The 17,991-nt window shown below is 40.3% G+C and overlaps 3 protein-coding genes across 4 annotated transcripts in view; all 3 read right to left on the reverse strand.

Moving 5' to 3' along the window:
* hecw1b (HECT, C2 and WW domain containing E3 ubiquitin protein ligase 1b) overlaps positions 1 to 4,084 on the reverse strand; it is a 29,310-nt gene extending 25,226 nt beyond the window's left edge. For both annotated transcript variants that reach the window (XM_056743705.1, XM_056743703.1), the window contains exons 1-2: positions 3,860 to 4,084; positions 525 to 855 (exon numbers count right to left, since the gene is read on the reverse strand). In XM_056743705.1, coding sequence (XP_056599683.1) covers positions 525 to 855; positions 3,860 to 3,904 — 376 coding nt within the window. In that variant the 5' untranslated portion in view covers positions 3,905 to 4,084. The remainder of the gene's footprint in view (positions 1 to 524; positions 856 to 3,859) is intronic.
* A 1,300-nt stretch (positions 4,085 to 5,384) lies between these two features.
* ccr12a (chemokine (C-C motif) receptor 12a) lies at positions 5,385 to 7,582 on the reverse strand. The gene is made up of 2 exons (XM_056743708.1): positions 7,530 to 7,582; positions 5,385 to 7,432 (listed from the first exon to the last, which is right to left on the reverse strand). Exon 2 carries the CDS (start codon positions 7,410 to 7,412, stop codon positions 6,321 to 6,323), a length of 1,092 nt encoding a protein of 363 aa, XP_056599686.1. The 5' UTR covers positions 7,413 to 7,432; positions 7,530 to 7,582; the 3' UTR covers positions 5,385 to 6,320.
* Positions 7,583 to 7,836: 254 nt separating this feature from the next.
* Positions 7,837 to 17,991, reverse strand: part of si:ch211-106n13.3 (vWFA and Collagen domain-containing protein) — a 32,348-nt gene continuing 22,193 nt past the window's right edge. The window contains exons 18-30 of the mRNA XM_056743003.1: positions 15,205 to 15,249; positions 15,018 to 15,071; positions 14,731 to 14,784; positions 14,394 to 14,447; positions 13,770 to 13,841; positions 13,614 to 13,649; positions 12,313 to 12,357; positions 11,774 to 11,806; positions 11,180 to 11,326; positions 11,045 to 11,099; positions 10,106 to 10,297; positions 9,693 to 9,770; positions 7,837 to 9,532 (exon numbers count right to left, since the gene is read on the reverse strand). Of these exons, the coding sequence (XP_056598981.1) occupies positions 9,342 to 9,532; positions 9,693 to 9,770; positions 10,106 to 10,297; positions 11,045 to 11,099; positions 11,180 to 11,326; positions 11,774 to 11,806; positions 12,313 to 12,357; positions 13,614 to 13,649; positions 13,770 to 13,841; positions 14,394 to 14,447; positions 14,731 to 14,784; positions 15,018 to 15,071; positions 15,205 to 15,249 (1,056 nt within the window). The 3' untranslated portion in view covers positions 7,837 to 9,341. The remainder of the gene's footprint in view (positions 9,533 to 9,692; positions 9,771 to 10,105; positions 10,298 to 11,044; positions 11,100 to 11,179; positions 11,327 to 11,773; positions 11,807 to 12,312; positions 12,358 to 13,613; positions 13,650 to 13,769; positions 13,842 to 14,393; positions 14,448 to 14,730; positions 14,785 to 15,017; positions 15,072 to 15,204; positions 15,250 to 17,991) is intronic.

Raw genomic sequence — 17,991 nt, forward strand, 5'->3', positions numbered from 1 at the left:
GAGAGCTTTACATCTTAAACAACTATAAACAGTGGTCCAAGTTTAGAAATGAAAAGAGCTTTATTTACAATACACGCAGCTTCCTGCAGACACACATTCATCTGAACGGGGCAGAGAGAGAGAGAGGGAGACGCGCAAGTGCTGTATGTATGTACAGTACTACAGTATAAAATATGTAAGGTTATTTATAAGCTTTTAGTCAGAAGCAAAGTTTTCAAATTAATGAGACACAATAAGAATACTTTATTTACAAAAAAATAGTTACCATTGGCACGTATGATGTTTAATTGCATATTTTATAATCAATTATTTGATTTTATGCATCAATAGAAAAACGTTTACACAGCCCTACACATAACCATTAAGATGTTTCACAAAATGTCTTGTTTTGTGTTCCACAGATTATAGAGTCAAATGCATGTTTTGAATGACAATTTTTATTTTGGGGTGAACTATCCCCTTTAGGTCTATGGTTTTAAGCTATCAAACATTTTACGCAGTAAATAAAGAAAAACCCATTTTACCAATGAGGTACATGCCAATCCAGTCCCCCGCGTCCACCTCCTCCTTGATGTCCCAGATGAGGGTGATGTCCTGGGTCTGGCCGATGGTGTAGCTTGACGTGCTGACGGTGAGAGTGGAGCGGCAGTGGGAGGTCACGAGGTTGGTATCGCTGGTGGAGCGCAGCACGGCGGCCGCCAGCTCTTCGTGCACGCCGTTCTGGAAGTCCACGTTAGGGAACTGCTCAGGGTTGAAACTGTGCCGAATCGGGTCCTTGCATCGCCGCCTGCCCTGAGATGCTCGAGATGGAGAAGCCATACCTGCAAGCCCGAGAAACCTGTTCTGGTACAAGTTCTGAAAACACAAGAGAGGGAAACAGTATACAGATATACTGTATTATAATGTATTATAATATCATTACACAAAAACAAGGGCCTGATGCTCTTTTGGAACATATGGTGTGTGAATCCAAGCATGCAAAAAATGGAAAGTACGATGGTGTCCTGGGGGGCTCGGATGTTGCAGTTAAGGCAGACTTTTCACGGCCATCTAAGAAGTACGTGCAAGGAGGCAGATCAGTCTGTTGTCAACGCAACCATTATGATCCCCAAATTCAAATTTCACAAGACACAGTTCTTGTGAAAAATAACCATGTAACGTTAAAGGGAAAGGTCGGACATTGCAGATGCATACACAAGACATGGAGTGAAAATCTGAATATTGTCCATCCGCAAGTCCATCCGCAAGGATTCGCAAAACAACACTAAAAAAGCTCAGATCAGATTATCATGCGTTAGAGGGGTTTAGAGGTCTCGACTGGAGTTGTGAATGATCTCAGTACATCAAAACCATCATCTGATCTCCAACTGTAAACACACACACAATGGTTGATCGTCTTGAAGGGTGACCGAAGGAGGAAGTTAACAATGGAAAGTTTCGTTTTTTTTGTAAATGATGCAATTTCTTCATTTTGCTGTATGAAAACAGCTAAAGGGGCAAATTTAACTGATGATTAAACAGTGTCGCGTTGAAGCAAATTCAATATACCAGCAGTCGCGTTTGTGTTTACAAGAGGAGGAAAGCTTTAACAACACACCTTGCAATCACACTGCCACGGTTAAATTAATTATAATCATTAAAGCCTCGGAGGCAGATCCATTAAATAACACTGTGTGTGTGTGTATGTCTGTCTCACACGGGACGGGATACATCAGCATCAGGCTCATGTGCGGCGAACTGAAACCCAAGAATCTTAATGCACTTACATAACAGAAAACACAGGCCTACAGGAGCAGATATTTCTATTCAGAGTACAAAGAAACAGGATCAAGCCACAATTCTGTCTCATATACAGTATGTATGTAATCTCCTACATGAAAACGAATAAACTTCAGCACAAGGGCACACTACACAGATGCATGACTGCATACAAGTTAAAGTGTGGATACTACGTATATCAGTCCCCACAGGATTTTGCGAGATTTTTCTCGATTTCTGCGGCCAAAAACACTTGATTTTGCAAGACGCCATTATAACTGACAGGTCAAGCAACCAATTACGATTCGTTTCATACCGCTTCATGTTTATGGTTGTGGAAATGCCCCTGCGATAACAGACCAGTGTGCATTTACAAACTTTTCAAAGATTTACGTTTATGAGTTTATGCTATGAACGTTGATGAATGTCCATTGACACCAATATAAACATAACAGCTTTCTTCATAGACCAGATGGCTGGTTTTCAGGCGTAATGTTTAAGAATGTGAAACTTGTCTCAAAGCCACAATATGGAAAGCCTGCAACCTTTAGACAAAAAAGTGGTAAAACTAATGCTAACACCTTGGATTCAGCGGAATGCAGGAAAGGAGACCAGAGACTAGTTTGTAAAGCAGCCCTGCAAAGGTGTTTCATGCATTCTGACTTCTTTACAATGTTAAACGTGCTGTCTTCTCATGCGCAGATGCCACTTTCACTTGTAAAGCAGGAGAGAAAGAGAGCATATGTTTGCAAAGTTCAGGTGTTTGTTTTATTCACTCCATTTGGGTGATGAATGTTATATAAACGTGGATAAAACGCTGGATTTGGAGATCGTTTGAAACTGGTATATGTGTCCCAGCGCTAAAAGATGCCGGACATGAACCGCATGCGGTGAGTGAAACTGATGTCTGCGTTTTATTGACAATTGGTGCACACGTGCTTTGGTTCAGCCTCCATCAAAACCCTTCTCTGTATGTTGTTTCACTTCACAGTTTCAAGAATTAATATGTGCATCACATCTTTTCATAAAAACTAATATTCTCATTCCATTTTACAACATTTTATTTCAAACAAAATCTTTAACGTAAGATCAGATATGAGCAGCATTGCTCTGGAACAAACTGGGCAACACATATCTATAAATAAACATACTAATAAAATGTTATTGTAAAAAAGGTTCACACATTACCCACACATGCAGGGAAGCGGGGGAAAAACAATTGCCTTTACAAGAACATGTGTTTTTCTGTATTCGGGTGCTGATTTTAGAGGGGATCAATGGACTGCTGGTCTCAGGTGAATCGATACTAATCCACCCTGTCTGTGCCCCTCACCTAATTGATTTCTGTTCTGATCCAACCCTGAGTAATAATGAACACTTGTTCCCCCATCCATTCTGAAGATTTGCTGTATGAAACCTATCGTGTTGAAGTACAAATGACTTTAATAAGCCATTGTTGTCCTGATGAGCTGCCTAAAAGTGATTAAAAAACATATACCAATACACAGATTTAGATTGTGGGATGGTAAATGATGGGAGATACAAAGGACTAGATATTCGATTCATCAGCCAGAGAGATACATTGATCTATTTATCATTTATAGATATGTATCTTAACCCCGGATTTATCCCCTTAGGGTGAAAGTTGTAGGGTTTGTGTATCTGATGTAGGATGAGGTGCACGTTTAGGGTGTAATTGTGGAGTATATGATGGGGTGTGTTTTTGTTTTTCTGATGTAGGATGGGTTGTAGGTTTAGGGTATACATCTGCGCTTTTGGTTTAGGATGAGGTGTGCGGTTCAGTTGTAGTATTGTGATTAAGAGATGGTGATGCTCATTCGGGCCACAAACACAAGCACGTGCACGAAAACATGCGCGCGTACCACACAAAGATGCGCGAGGCCGCGACTGATGCTGAGCACCAATTTAACAAGGGCAAGAAACTGAAAGAAATCCTTTTTCAACACGTTATCATTACACCACACTGTATTGAATATACGCCTCGGGGAACGTTATCATATTAACATACACTGCTAATCACCACAGACATCGCAAAACACGTCTGACTAACGGCAGATAACGGTAAATAACAACCACTCACCTGGGTCAGTATCACCTGCCGGTGAATCATCACCTTTACGTTCATACAGCCATCATCTGCCCCATATTAACCCGCACGACAGGCGCCCTTTCCCCACATTTGGCCCGTTTGCTAAGCTACCACAGGAGATGCTACATCCTCTTTCCTGGGTACCAGGAGCCTGTAACCAATGGAAACGCGCCCTCGGATTGATTTCAGTTTTTTTTCCTTCAGTTACGATCTGTTTACGCCATTCACCCCACCCGCGCACGTACGCTACGCGCGCACGGACCATATTGACTGGACGTCTGGACATTGATTGGCTGTTGACTGCACATCCCTACGGCGACTATGGGCGACGTGAATGGATGTTGATTTGGACGTGAGGGGGGTTGTGATTGGCTATGACTGGATGGGATTGGCTGTGATTGGCTGTGATTAGCCATGATGTGTTGCGATTGGATTTAAAACGCTGCTGTCCCATTTTAACGGACCTTTTAAACACGTATTTATATGTTTATAGTAAATATGTATTTATTGTCATTTATGTCATAGAAATTGTTTGTGTTTAAGGGGGAAGGTGAAGAATTACACGTGAATTAATATATATATTAATATATTACAATATTCCGATTATACTTCACGATCATTCTACAACACAAACCATTCATATGACATGCATTAAATTACATAAATAACATTATTCTGTAGTTGTTGTACTATTTCTTTGTGTGCTTACATTTTATTTATATGTTATATAACCCCTGAAGCAGCTTCTGGTGATGTTGATTGATGATGACAAAATATCTTAAAGCTACAGTACATTGCTACAGCTTAATGCATGCATGCAGTTAAATAATAAGTGAACCTTTAAAGTACAATATACAATGGTACAGATGAAAAATGCATCTGGATTAAAAGAGATTATAAAGAAATGATTAAGGTTAAGAAATGAAAGGGAAGATTATAAACAGGTGCAGTGTGTATCTGATAAGTGAGTGGGTAGACTCCTCCAAGGTTTTTTGTTTGAAGGCCTTTCCACTGACGTGTGGATAATTTGCACAAAATATCTTATTTTGTGTTCTGTAGAAGAAAGTGACACATGTTTGAAATGACACAACGGTGAATAAAGGATAAACTTCAATTTTACGCAAACGTTTTTCAATCTCATTCCACTTTTCCACCCTCTTTCTTTCTTTTTTCTCCTCAGTCCAAACCAATTGGTTAAAGTGTCATCAAAGATCCTCTTCTCGTGCAAAATATGGAATCAAACATTTATAAAAAAACATATTTGTATTAGAAAATAGTCATACAAAACCCCAGCAAATGAATTTGAGTCATTTAATTGTCGCCCAGTAACTGTGATCCAAAAGTTTATGCTAGAAATGAAGATCTGATCATATCAGTTTGATCAACAGGATACAGGTACATTTACCTATTTAGATGGCAGGAAGTTGGCTCATTTGAAGCTTTTGAAAGGTGAGAAAATGTGTTCCACTGACAGGTCACCAAAAATAACTGAAACGATATCAGGAAGTTCCTGTTATACATTTTTTTTATTCATCATAGGCCAGAAATTCAACTGCACTATAAAACAGTCCATTTAACATTTACAACAAAGAAATAAATTTGGAACATGGTAATATATTAAGCACAAAAAATACAGAACATTATGCAAAAGTCGGAGACATCTGGTTTCTGTGCATTGCACAGGAACCCAAAGGCAAGTTTCACTATGCACTATACAGTGTTTGTTACAATTATAACGTTGCATCACGGAAGTATTAAAAAAGGAATTTTCATCATAACTTTCAAAAGTTTACAACATCTAAGGAATATTTGCGAGGAATATTTACATATATATTACATACATTATTACAATAAACACAGACACACTTAAAGAGCAAAGAATAACTAGGAAATTTTTTTCTATATAATCATGTGTGCTTATTACAATGTATTCAATACAAATAGTTTTTTTATTATTATTTTTTACTTATTTTTGTATTCTATATTGTCTGTTTAATAATGTGTGTTCTATAGATTTGCTTTGTAAAAATAAAATTTATGAAAAAATGTATACAAATAAAACTGACATAACCGTATTAACGTATTAATGCGATTAGCTTAAATTGATAATAAAGCACAATACATTCTCAGCATAATGTAAATAATACACCCATTCAGTAGGTTTGAAGAGCAATGATTCGTACACTCTTAAAAAAGATCTCTGCACAGCAATGCCCCAAAAAAATCTGAATTTCTTTCTTTTTTTACAGCCTAAAGAGCCATTTTCCACAACAAAGATTGTTTTCTGAAACTGAAAGGGACTTCGGATGTCAAAGGTTCTTCATAGAACCATTCAGCTTAAAGTGGTTCCTCTATGGCATGAATTATGCACGAAGAAAATTACATGTTGGTTCCTTTTGTCCTGTCTTCAGAAAGGCAGCAGTTGCTTTTGACATGCTCTAAATAACACATTTCAGAACATACCAGTCGAACCAGAACCAGCCAAACGTGCCGAATATTCAGTGTTTGGGGTTCTGAAGGATGTGGTTCTGCTGCTTTGCGCCGACATTACGGTCATCTTCAGACATGGTACATGCTTGGCCAGAAGTTTCCGAAAATGGTTTTGAAATTTCTTTCCCAAAAAGGTGTATAAGACAGGGCTGATGCAGCAGTACATGTAGGCAAGGTTACGAGTTACGTACAGGGCATAGTCGAGACCATTCGAACACTTCAATTTGTCTCCAAAGGACATGTGGAGGGCTTGCAGCAGGATGACCACGTTGTACGGTGTCCAGCAGACGAAGAAGAATGAAACGATGAAGAGGATGAGTTTGACTGCCCGGTACTTCCCCGCCATGCGAGTGGACATGATCGTGAAGCAGATGCGAAAATAGCAGTATAGGACCATCAGGAGAGGAACGGTGAAGAAAAGCAGAAACTGCTGATAATGCCCGATCAGCTGCCACTTTTGGATGATGTGCTGGGAGTGACCGGTCACTTCACACAGCTTATCATCCAAACTCTCCCGCACGTTAAAAAAAACCATATCCTTCACGCTGGCCAATATACTGATGACCCAGACTCCAGCGGAAGAGCAGAAAGCGTACACTATCCTCCTGCTCTGGGCCGCGGCGATGGCATGGACCACTGCCAGGTAGCGGTCAAAGGTCATGAGCGTGAGGAAGAGGATGGAGCTGTTGAAGCCGATGGAGTAAAAACTGCCCACCAGCTTGCACATGGCTTTGCCGAAGATCCATTGGGAGCGGTGGTACTCTGCCCAGAAGGGAAGTGTGAAGGCGAAGATGAGATCTGAGATGACCAGGTTGAGAAGGAATACGTTGGTGACGGTGCTGAGCTTCTCGTATTTGTAGATGATGCACAGCACCAGTCCGTTCCCCACCAAACTCAGCACAAAGTTTATGCAGTATAATGTCGGGAGAAACGCGGCGCCGAAACCATTCACTTCAGTTTTCTCACACAATATGACTTCATCGTTTGTGAGATAAGATTGTTCTACCTGGGACTGGTTGGAGTCGTCGTTAAAAAAATTATAATAGTCCTCCATGGTTTCTGTGTTATGATGTTCTGTGTTGAAATAAATGCAAACATTAATAAATCACATGTGGCTTTTAATTTGAAAAAAAAAGCGTCTGATCGGTTTTGAACAAGAGATGTTACTCACCAGTGTCTCTGATGAACTCGCGTGAAGCTTTGACTGAACAATCGCAACCACGATGTGGCTTATCATGAGAAACAGCACCTACGCACTGAACAAGGAACTCAAGAGCACTTAATTCTTCCTGTCGTTGGCTGTAAAAACAACTAACACCCACACATCATTGGTCAACATGCATAAAATGCCATAGGATCACATTATTAAAATCAATGAATAATGCCAGAGATCATTTAGGATTAAAACATTTATTTGAGATTTAATACTGCTTTGTATTAAAGTAAAAATCAAATGTCAGCTGCACTTAAACAATGAATTCATATATGAAATAAATCAGATTTAACATTTCCTGAAAAAATAAGAATTGTGCATTAAAAAAATGACACAAAACAGAACAATCTGAAAATAGAAAACAATTAAATTCATAGAAGCAGTAAACTACTGATCTTTTCACAAAGCTATCTTGTCAAAAACAGATGCTAAAGCCAAAGCTTTATTATTGCAAATTCTATTTAACGTCTTCTAAAGCAGCACCAATTAAAAGTATACCTAAATATCAAAACATTTTAAAACAATAGCAGAAGTAAAGGTTCTGTTGTCATAGTATAGCCAATAGAAATTGATTCACATCCTATACAGAGGTAGCTTGACTAGAGCAGTGCGGTGGAGTATTGAACTTCTTCTTTCGAGGAACAGTTGACCAAACTATACAAGTGAAAATTAAATTTGTGAGAAGTGAGAACAAATCATGTCAAACATGGCACGGCGTCTTGATACGCAATAGCTGAAAAACTTGAACGCAAATTATGCTCGTACCACATCATAGGGGAAAAACTTTTGCGAAAAATGTTTTTTCCTCACACAAATGTGATTCTAGGAGAAGGTTGGACCAGCCATGCATAAGCTCTGACTTAAACCTGAAGGGAGAGTTCACAAGGCTGTCTTTTACTATTACTTGCACTTTGTTGTTTTGTTACAGGCTAAGACTTAGATTTCGATTGACTTTGACCAATTTTTACCCCAAAAACAGCCTCTGAATTTGAAAACAAACAAGCGCATTTTAATATTATCACAAAACATCCTTTGTCTCACTGAAAATCAAAATAATTAAAAATTCAATTTAAAGGTCCAATGTGTCATTTTCAGAAATGCAATATAATACACATAATTATGTCTTCAGAAGTGTATAAGGACCGTACATAATGATGTTTTTATTACCGTAGAATAAACTATTTCAATCTATTTACACCGTGGATCCCCTTACATGGAATTCACAATTTTTTGCTACTTATGGACAAACCGCTCTAAAGAGCCCGTTTTATAAATACGTTATCTACTTCGACAAAGAAAAGAAAACGTCACAAAATCTTAGTTCTCTCTCAGCCATCGTAGTACTTTGAAAGGGATAGAGTGAGCTGTTGGTTCCAATTCGCAACCTCACCACTAGATGCTGCAAAAAATCTCACAATGGTCCTTTAAATACGATAAATACATGAAATATTGTAAAATGACTTGTACATTTTTATAAACGGGGTTTTATCATGAAATGCATGAATGTTTAGTGTGTAATCGATCCAGTATTAGGCCAAGTCGTAGCTTACGCGCAGCTGACGCAACCGCCTCCCAAAAGACTTGGAATATAGCATGTACAACTTTTTTGGGGGTCAGGAATCAGTCAGAAACAAGATTCACTCATCACACAGTACAAAAGTCAGAGAAAACACACTTCATCACGCATTTAAAGTCAACACCAATTGTTTAGAGGTTTAAAGTTCTTGAGGTCAATGCTGAGATCAATGCTGAGATCCCATCGCCATGATGCTAAATGTTAGGTCCTTTCCTGAAAGGATCATCCCGGAGACCATACGACTGATAACAAGAAGAGGGGTCACAAACACCCATAGATCCTGGAGACCCACGTTTGCCTGGAATGCCTGGAGTGCCATGTTTTCCCGGGGAGCCAGGAGGCCCAGGATATCCCTCACCATCATCCCCACGTGGGCCCTGCAAACCTGTGGATCAAGAACAAACTTTAGAAGGTATCAGAAAGACAAATATCATCCAATTTACATTTATGCATTTGGTATGTGTGCATCCTAAGTAAATCGTAGTGGATTTGCTTAAAAAAATTGTGATTTCTGTCAGATAAAAACATCTTTGATTATTTCTTACCTGCTGGGCCAGGTGTACCTGGCAACCCAACGTCACCCTGTCCTTTGGCACCTTTCATCCCCATTGGGCCGATATCACCTGTAAGAAGAACATCAGTTTTCTAAACTCCACCGTCAATATGAAATAATAAAACCAATAAAGAATTATATCGTTTTTAACAATAAAAAATAAAATAATGTGTTTACATAAAATATAGCTTGATCTTTCACTATGGCCCTGATCTAGATTACATGTAAACATCGTTAACCATCACTACTGTTGCTAAATTATTTCATAGGTAAAGCAAGTCAAGACTTTGAAGAATTCAATGATGAATCATGCACAATTGAACTAGCGTTAAGGAAGTAAACAAGATGCAATATTACAGTTAACTAACTTAAAACAATAATATTGAACTTTAAAAACGACCTCACCTTTAACCCCCTCTTGTCCTCTTCTCCCTGGCGGACCCGGGTATCCTGGCGACCCTGCCGTGCCAGGATGACCTGGGAGTCCTGGTGGGCCCTTTAGACCGGTAGGACCTGGATCACCTGGTGGCCCTTGTTTGGTTTCACAGTTTTGGCAACTTTGTTGTCCCATCACCTCCAGGAGCTGAGGCAGCTGATCTGTTAAGGTTCATTTAAGGAGATGTTGTATATTAAGCAAAGACAGCAGCATTTACATGCAGAATGTGATTCTCTTAAAGGGAGAAGATATTTTGAGAAATGTCTCAGTGGTTTTGTGTTCATACAATGGAAGTGTTGAAAAGTCATCAGGTTTGTAATGACAACTGGGTGAATAAATTCTGGATACATATTCTTTTTTTGGTTTGCTATCGTTTTAAGTAAAACCTGATTTCACCTGTCATCGTTTTGCAGCTGCTTTAATGCGTGCATCTATTTACAAAGCCATACAGTTTGCAATCTGTTTGATTGTACATACTGTCATTTTGCATGATTCTCCTACAATTATTCACGTTTTGGTCCAACCAAAGCATCTTGCACAAGTGAACAAACAGAGAACTGTTGCAAATTATTATGAAAAATGCAAACTGACCATGCAACCATATCCATTCCATTTTATTGTAAATGTGTCTGATGGTTAGAGTGTAACTTACGTTTTAGTATCAACATTAAAATAGACTTGTGTTGTCTCAGCTCCCACATTTCAAAATAACAAAAGCAGACAGATATTTAAGGTCTTTGACAGAGAACTGAAAGTTGCTCCCACTGCACCAGATGCATCCAACTGCAGTAGCTGACCACAAGGCACACCATACCAGTTAATACTCACAAAAACTACTGTTTAAACTTAGCAGATAATATATGAAAACCTGCGAAATAAGATATTGATAAAAACTTAGTAGAACATACTTTGCAGCACAGAAGCGCAGATCTTCATAAGATGCTCCTCTGAAGGGGCCTTTCCCTATAACAAAGCATCAAATATTCACATTTTCATTTTGTACTGTGTAAAAGTTGATGGCCAGGGTAAAGCATCATACTCACAGGTTTCCCGGGGTAACCTGGCATCCCTGGTTGTCCTGGTAATCCATCTAAACCAGAAAAGCCCCTGGATCCAGGCGGCCCTGATGGACCCATGTCACCTTTGATCCCAGCAGCCCCTCTGCTCCCAGCATCCCCTGATACACCCGGCTGAAACATTATCATTATTAAATAAACAATGAAACATTACAGTATCGTGAAATAGGTGTTTTACTACAGTTTTATTGCCACTAGAATTTTCAGAAATATCCAAGATATTTTAAACGTGAGAAATGTGGAGAAATTGTAAACACAGTCAATTTATATTTACACTTAAACTTGTTAAATGCAGTCATGGGTTTGACATAGTTTTGTTATTTAAAATAAGGGGAAGCGTTTTATACAAATCTAAAAATAAAAGCCCCCAAAAGGCAAAAGAATGCAGACACTGGTTGCGATGGAGATGCAAATCAAATTCAGGAATGCTGAGAGACGTTGCTCACGATACTATCTCCATGAGATGTATTTGTAGTATCTGTAGCTGAGGAACTGTAAGATCTTTCTATGACACAACCGGAAACCGGACTTGACATCAGACATGTGTTTTAGAGTGTATACCTCTCCTTTTTTTCCTTTGGCGCCTGCTTCGCCCTGTTGAGAAATACGCAGTTTTATCAAACCACAGACCAGAGTCACTGTATCTGTCAAACTCTATTTACATGTGAGATTATTTTTGCTTTGTGTATGAGCAGATGTTTGCATTGATGAAGTAGTTCTAAAATGAAAACAGCTTGATGTAAGAAACAGCACTGATAATCCATGAAAATACAAGAAAATAAATATTAATAATATAAAATTTCAATGAATTTGTACTTGAAACAAGCAATACAATCTGCCAATGGGGTAAGAAAAACAATCTTGAAGTAAGTGACTAAGAAAAGGTAAACCTTAATTCAAGATTATTTTTCTTACCCCTTTGGCAGATTTTTTTGCTTGTTCTAAACAAATAATCCCTGAAATTTCTTCTTTTCTGAGGTCATTTTGCTCATCAAGAAAATGCATCTCGATTCAAGAAATTTTAGACATTTGTACTGGAAAACAGGACAAAAAATACTATGTGAGAAAGTTATTTCTGCAGTGTTTATGGTTATACATACATGTTTTCCAGAAACTCCAGGGTCTCCCTGGTCACCCTTCTCACCCTGAAAAGAAAAACATTGATATTTCGTTATCAGAATATTATTGTAAAATTTCTTTAACAGACTGTATTTCAATCTATGATAACGTCATGATGTGTTACTGTGACCAGTATTGCCCTTAAAAAGAACCTTAATATGCTTAAAAGTCACAAGAGGCCCATTAGTATACTTCTTTTATACTAAAAACCTCAAAGTGAAGAGTTTTGTTCTGAAATGAGTAAACTCTGTTTTAAAAACACTGTTTTTTATTGTGTATTCCAATAATCAAACTGCAGTTGGTTTGTTTTCATTTAAGCCATAATAAATAAAACAATACAGCTAACACAATAAAAACATGATAACATAACAAAAAACATAATTTTTTAAATTATCTCAAGTTATCTCATTTTGGAACCAAACTCTTCAAGTATACTTTATTGGACCTCCTTTTTATACTTGGTCTTCCTTTTCATGTTCAAATCGAAGGCACAAACTTTAAAGCTTGATATCTCAAACGGCTCAGAGTTCAGACAGAATTGTATAATTCCAAAGTGACAGAATAGTTACATTTCACTAAGGATACTTGAGATTTACTTATTACTTAGTATATTATGCTTGAATCTTTTGATCGAGATTAACTTTAAAGTATAATAAAAGTATAGTTAGCTTGTTGTTGTTTTTCTCTTTTAATGGAAGAGCCTATTGCATACTTTTCCACTTCTTTCACATGTGCTACAAGGATTGAACTAGAAAACTATTAGTATACTGCAGTTCTTTGCAGTAGTTGCAGTACAAACAAAAACATTGTTGTCATATTCAGAGTTGTATACTTAAAAGTGTTCTTTTATAAGATAGAAATATATCCAATTTAGTCCCAAGTAGAACAGAAATCTCCTGTAAACTACTAGTACACTGAAATTAATACTTACATCTTGAAGTATACTTAAAATACACTTACACTTAAGCATACTCAATAAAATGAAATGAGGTATACTTGTTTTTTGTAAGGGAAACCACACAGGACCTGTCTGAAAAGTATGCTGATGTAAGCTGTTCTTCAGTAGGAGTAAAGTACGAGATCTATTGTTACTTGCAGACTGACTGTAGTTCAGAACTTATCTTAGAAAAAAACATGTTTTTTATAGCACGGGAAGATGCTCACCACGTTCATTTACTTCCTCTTTTCTCTTTATTTTTCATTCTCTGTATATATTCCGTCGACACAAACAGAGCAAAAAAGTCACAATCAAATGTCACGAAAGCATGTGCAGTCACGGTACCTGACTTCCCATTGGTCCAGGAGAGCCTGATTCACCCTGCAAATATAACCAGAGGCCATTACATTAAATGATGCATCGAAAGCTGTTCTTCACAACGAATTCAAAGAAAATCTTTACTAAGCATGATTATGAATCAAGATACTGGAGAGTTTATACCTTATGACCTTTGAACCCTGGTAGACCCTGAATGCCAGGTGGACCTTGGATGCCTGGCTCTCCATCTAAACCCTGTAAACACACACACACAATTTTGAGTGTACTTTTTAAGTGCAAAAAACACACAACAATCCATTTCTCTTTAGATTTTTTGTGAATTTATCGATTAAAATTCAAAGTGTTCTCGTCCCATGGTTAGGTAAAACATGAACAAAACCAACCGTTGGGTTATAAATGAACTTCTGCTGGTTTGTTGTTACACAACCATGGGTTTAAACAACCAAACATTGGTGAATTCCTTACCTAACCTAAACGTGGGTTAAGTATTTTTAGAATGCAGTTTGTAAACTAGAACGGAACGTAAAAATGACAAACATCAGTTCTGACAACCCTGCATCAAGATGTTCCTCTCCCATCTCATGTTATCTCTTGGCTCGTAACCATTGTGAAAGGCAAATAAAAGATGTCTTTTGTAATTGTTAGGTCTTGGAGGCCTAATATGGCACCTATTATTCAAAGCTATTTCCTGAAGCCGGAATGGAAAGTTGGAGGTAGACATCACTAATGGAAATAATCTTTTCAGATCTTTATATGTGGAAATTCCCCCTCCTTCAGAAAACTCACTTTAGCACCAGGTGGTCCAGGTGGGCCGTCATGTCCGTGTGAACCAGAATTACCCTGTTAACAGGAAAGACCTTTATTTTGTTTTAATAAATGACAAAATAATTCACCTCATGCTCATACTATTAGTGCAGTGATACGTTATAAGGGAAAGTTCAACCAAAATCTCTTCTTTTGTGTTCTGCAGAAGTACAAAATCATTCAGGTTTGGAATGACATGAGGCTTAGTAAAAGATGGCAGAATGTCATTTTTGGATGAACTGTCCCTTTTAGTGATGTAAACAGTACACAGGTATGCTTACCAATGAATAAACAAAATAAATGCAAACTGATATTTTACCTTTGGACCAGCAGGACCTTCTATGCCAGGTGGGGCCACCGGGCCTGGGGGTCCCTGACATTAAAGGTATTTAATTAATTTGGCAAAAAGACAAAACGACATGAAAATACATAATTACATATATACGATTTTCTCATTCATGAAAAGCAGCCCTATCTTTAACAAATTGCAAAGCTGAAAAGTCAAGTCAGACAGAAAACTAAATCTTTACAATCTTTACAGATAATGTAAAGCCCGATTGCTTCCAAAAGCACAATCCAACAATGAATCGACAGATTCATATACACCTGCTGTCCCATTGGTCCGGTAAAACCTGCCGGTCCTGGCAAGCCACGCTCACCCTGTCAAAATAATTTTGTTACTGTATACAACAATACAAAAGCAAAAGATATAAAGCAAATTCGATAAAAGACATAATCTACTGAAACAAACTTTATATTAACTATACTACATTTTATTTCATTTTCAGTGTACCTGAGGTCCTGCAGGGCCCACCTCTCCAGGATGACCTTGCATACCCTAAAAGACACAAAATCAAATAATAATCTAGTGCCGTTAATCTATATTTAATAAAGCAAATTACAACAATGATCAGAGATGTCTGCCAGGCAACAATCAATATTTCAAAATCTTGTAAAACCCAGCCATATGTGAGAACTAGATTTGAGGTTGGGTAACCGAGCTCCAAGCAACCTCTCAGAAAACACCAGCGTCTGCCACTTTGGCAACTACAAATACCGCTTACAATTTCTTCCGAAAATGTAAAGATCTAATCTTAGGCTCAACACACTGGTATCTATCGTCTCTCTGCCATTTCATTGCCAGGCCACATGATAACCTACACGCACAGGCAAACTAACTAGTGGGCAAGGCTTCTTTCATTTGTGTAGTAATTGCACATGAGTGGTACGTGATGAAAGATGAAAGGAAAACATGAGACACACCTACAGCAGATACACCTCCTGATTCCTCCACAAGCTTTCAGGAATCTCAGAACGCTGTACGTTTTTATTTCAAATGGACCAGATTCATGTGCCATAAACAGGAAGACCAACCCTGAACCAAACACAACTTCTTATATGAATGAGAGAGAGAGAATATGTGTAATACCAAATTATTCTGTTATATATATGTAGTTTTTTGCAAATCTTTGTTAATACTATTATTGTATTTCTTTTTTTTCACTATTTAATTTGGATAATATCTTAACATAAGTTCACTTTCTGTCGGTCTCTCGACGTTGTGTCGAGAACGACAGATGGGGTTCGCCCTTGAGAACCAATCAACTCTGACTACTATAGAAAAGGCCAATGAAATTTGGCGAATGAAATTTGCATGCCGGGCTCCGCCCCCGGATATCCGGTATAAAAGGAAGCCGGCGTGCAGCATTCATTTACCTTTTGTTCTTCAGAGCCTTCGCTCACGACTACGAACTGAACGAATTTCATTGAAGTCTTCGTCTTCGTCTTCTTCTACTGCCGGATCTACGACGTGTAGCAGCGGATCGTCCCTACCTGCAGCGACCTTCCCCTGGGCGTCTCGGCAGTTCCGAGGGTGTGAGATTTATCTAAAAGTCCTTTTCAGGACTGACTGAGCATTCTCCAGCGCGGCTGTTCTCTTTGGTGCGGAAAGGAATGGATACGATCGCTGCATTAGGTGTGTGGGCGTCCAGCACACTGAAGCAGCGTTCGTTGACACATCTGCCCGCACTGCGGGTAGATTGTCATTCAGAAGTTGCGGTCACGGGTGGCTGTCTTCCTACGGGAACCAGCCACCATTTCGTTTGCTACCAGGGCTGTGACATCTGTGGCTACGGCCCTGATGACCACCCATGTTAGCAGCGTTAGTGATATGGGGCGGTGGCATACCGTCCGGATTCTCACGCACACACATCGGGAACGATGTGTGACGTAGATGAGATGTCGCTCGCAGCATCGGAGGGAGACTGACATCCGACTCTGACGAATCCGAGCTCCACCCCCAGCGGTCGAGTTAGGAGGAAGCAGAAATGTCATTCATGCTAACCCGGGGTTCCGGAGGTGCATGAGGAGCTGTGTAAAACTTGGAGCGCTCCACTCTCGGACCGCTCCAGTGAAAACCAGCTCCACCTCCCTTACTTCCCTCGATGGTGGGGCAGCCAAGGACTGCGTCGAGATCCTCCGAGTGGAACGTCCGCCCGCGGTGCACCTGTGCCGCGGACGGCTACCACCTGGGGGGAATCGGCCACGCCTACGGTCCAAAGCACGTAAGACTTCGGCATCACTGGTGTCGAGGGCTTGCGATGCCGCGGACAAGGCTGCCTCCTCTCTCTTCGCCATGGCCATCCTGCAGGTCCGCCAGGCCAAGGCGTTGAGAGAGCCCCACGAGGGTAAGACCGACCTGGGTATAATGCAGGATCTCCGTGCCGCCGCTGACAGCGCTCTAAGGGTGACTAAGGCGGCGGCACGGGCCCTGGGTCGGACGATGTCCACGGTAGTGGTCCAGGAGAGACACCCCCGGCTATACCTTGTGCAGAAGAGTGATACCAAGGAAGTCCGCTTTCTTGATACACTCATCTCGCAGGGTGGGTTGTTGGTAAAGACCGTCGAGGACTGCGCTCAGCAGTTTTTGACGGTGAAGCAGACAGTGGCAATTAACCACATTTTTCTCACCGCGACTCGGCCGCCTGAAGGCCTCCGAGATCCCGCGTGACGTCTGCTTCCCTGCAACCCAGGACCCCTTCGACATCGATTCCGGTTCCTGTGCCCCCACAGGCGGCACCCCGGAAGCAGAGGTCGAGGGGGAAACCTCCACCCCTGTCAGCAAACTTCTCACGAGAAGGGACACTGACGGGAAGACTCCAGGGAGAACAACATCGGGCCCGAACCATCACAGCCACGGCTCTGATCGGTCGGCACGTGACGACTCCTGCCTCGTCACCAAAGCCGGGCCCTTTTCAGGGCCTGGCGCCCACTTACTCACAGAGTTTTTCGGTCTCCCCGGGTGTACTTGCAGCCGATCCCACACTCCACTGGACTGTGCTCGGCGAACCGACCTCACGCCCTGGCGAGGCGTGAGGTCGTACACATACGACAGTTGTCACCACTCTCAAACCGACAGTGCGTGCCATTGTCCCGCCAGGCAGGTAAAAAGGCGGAGCCATCCTTCCCTCCGGGGACCCCCCGCGACAGATGGTTAGCTCCGCCAGCCGACGAACCACCCCCCGTGGAAATGATGAAGCAGACTGCCCCCTTGGTCACCCTGTACAGTCCCTGGGAGCTC

This window comes from Triplophysa dalaica, chromosome 3, assembly GCF_015846415.1.
Source record: "Triplophysa dalaica isolate WHDGS20190420 chromosome 3, ASM1584641v1, whole genome shotgun sequence".
Lineage (NCBI taxonomy): Eukaryota > Metazoa > Chordata > Actinopteri > Cypriniformes > Nemacheilidae > Triplophysa > Triplophysa dalaica.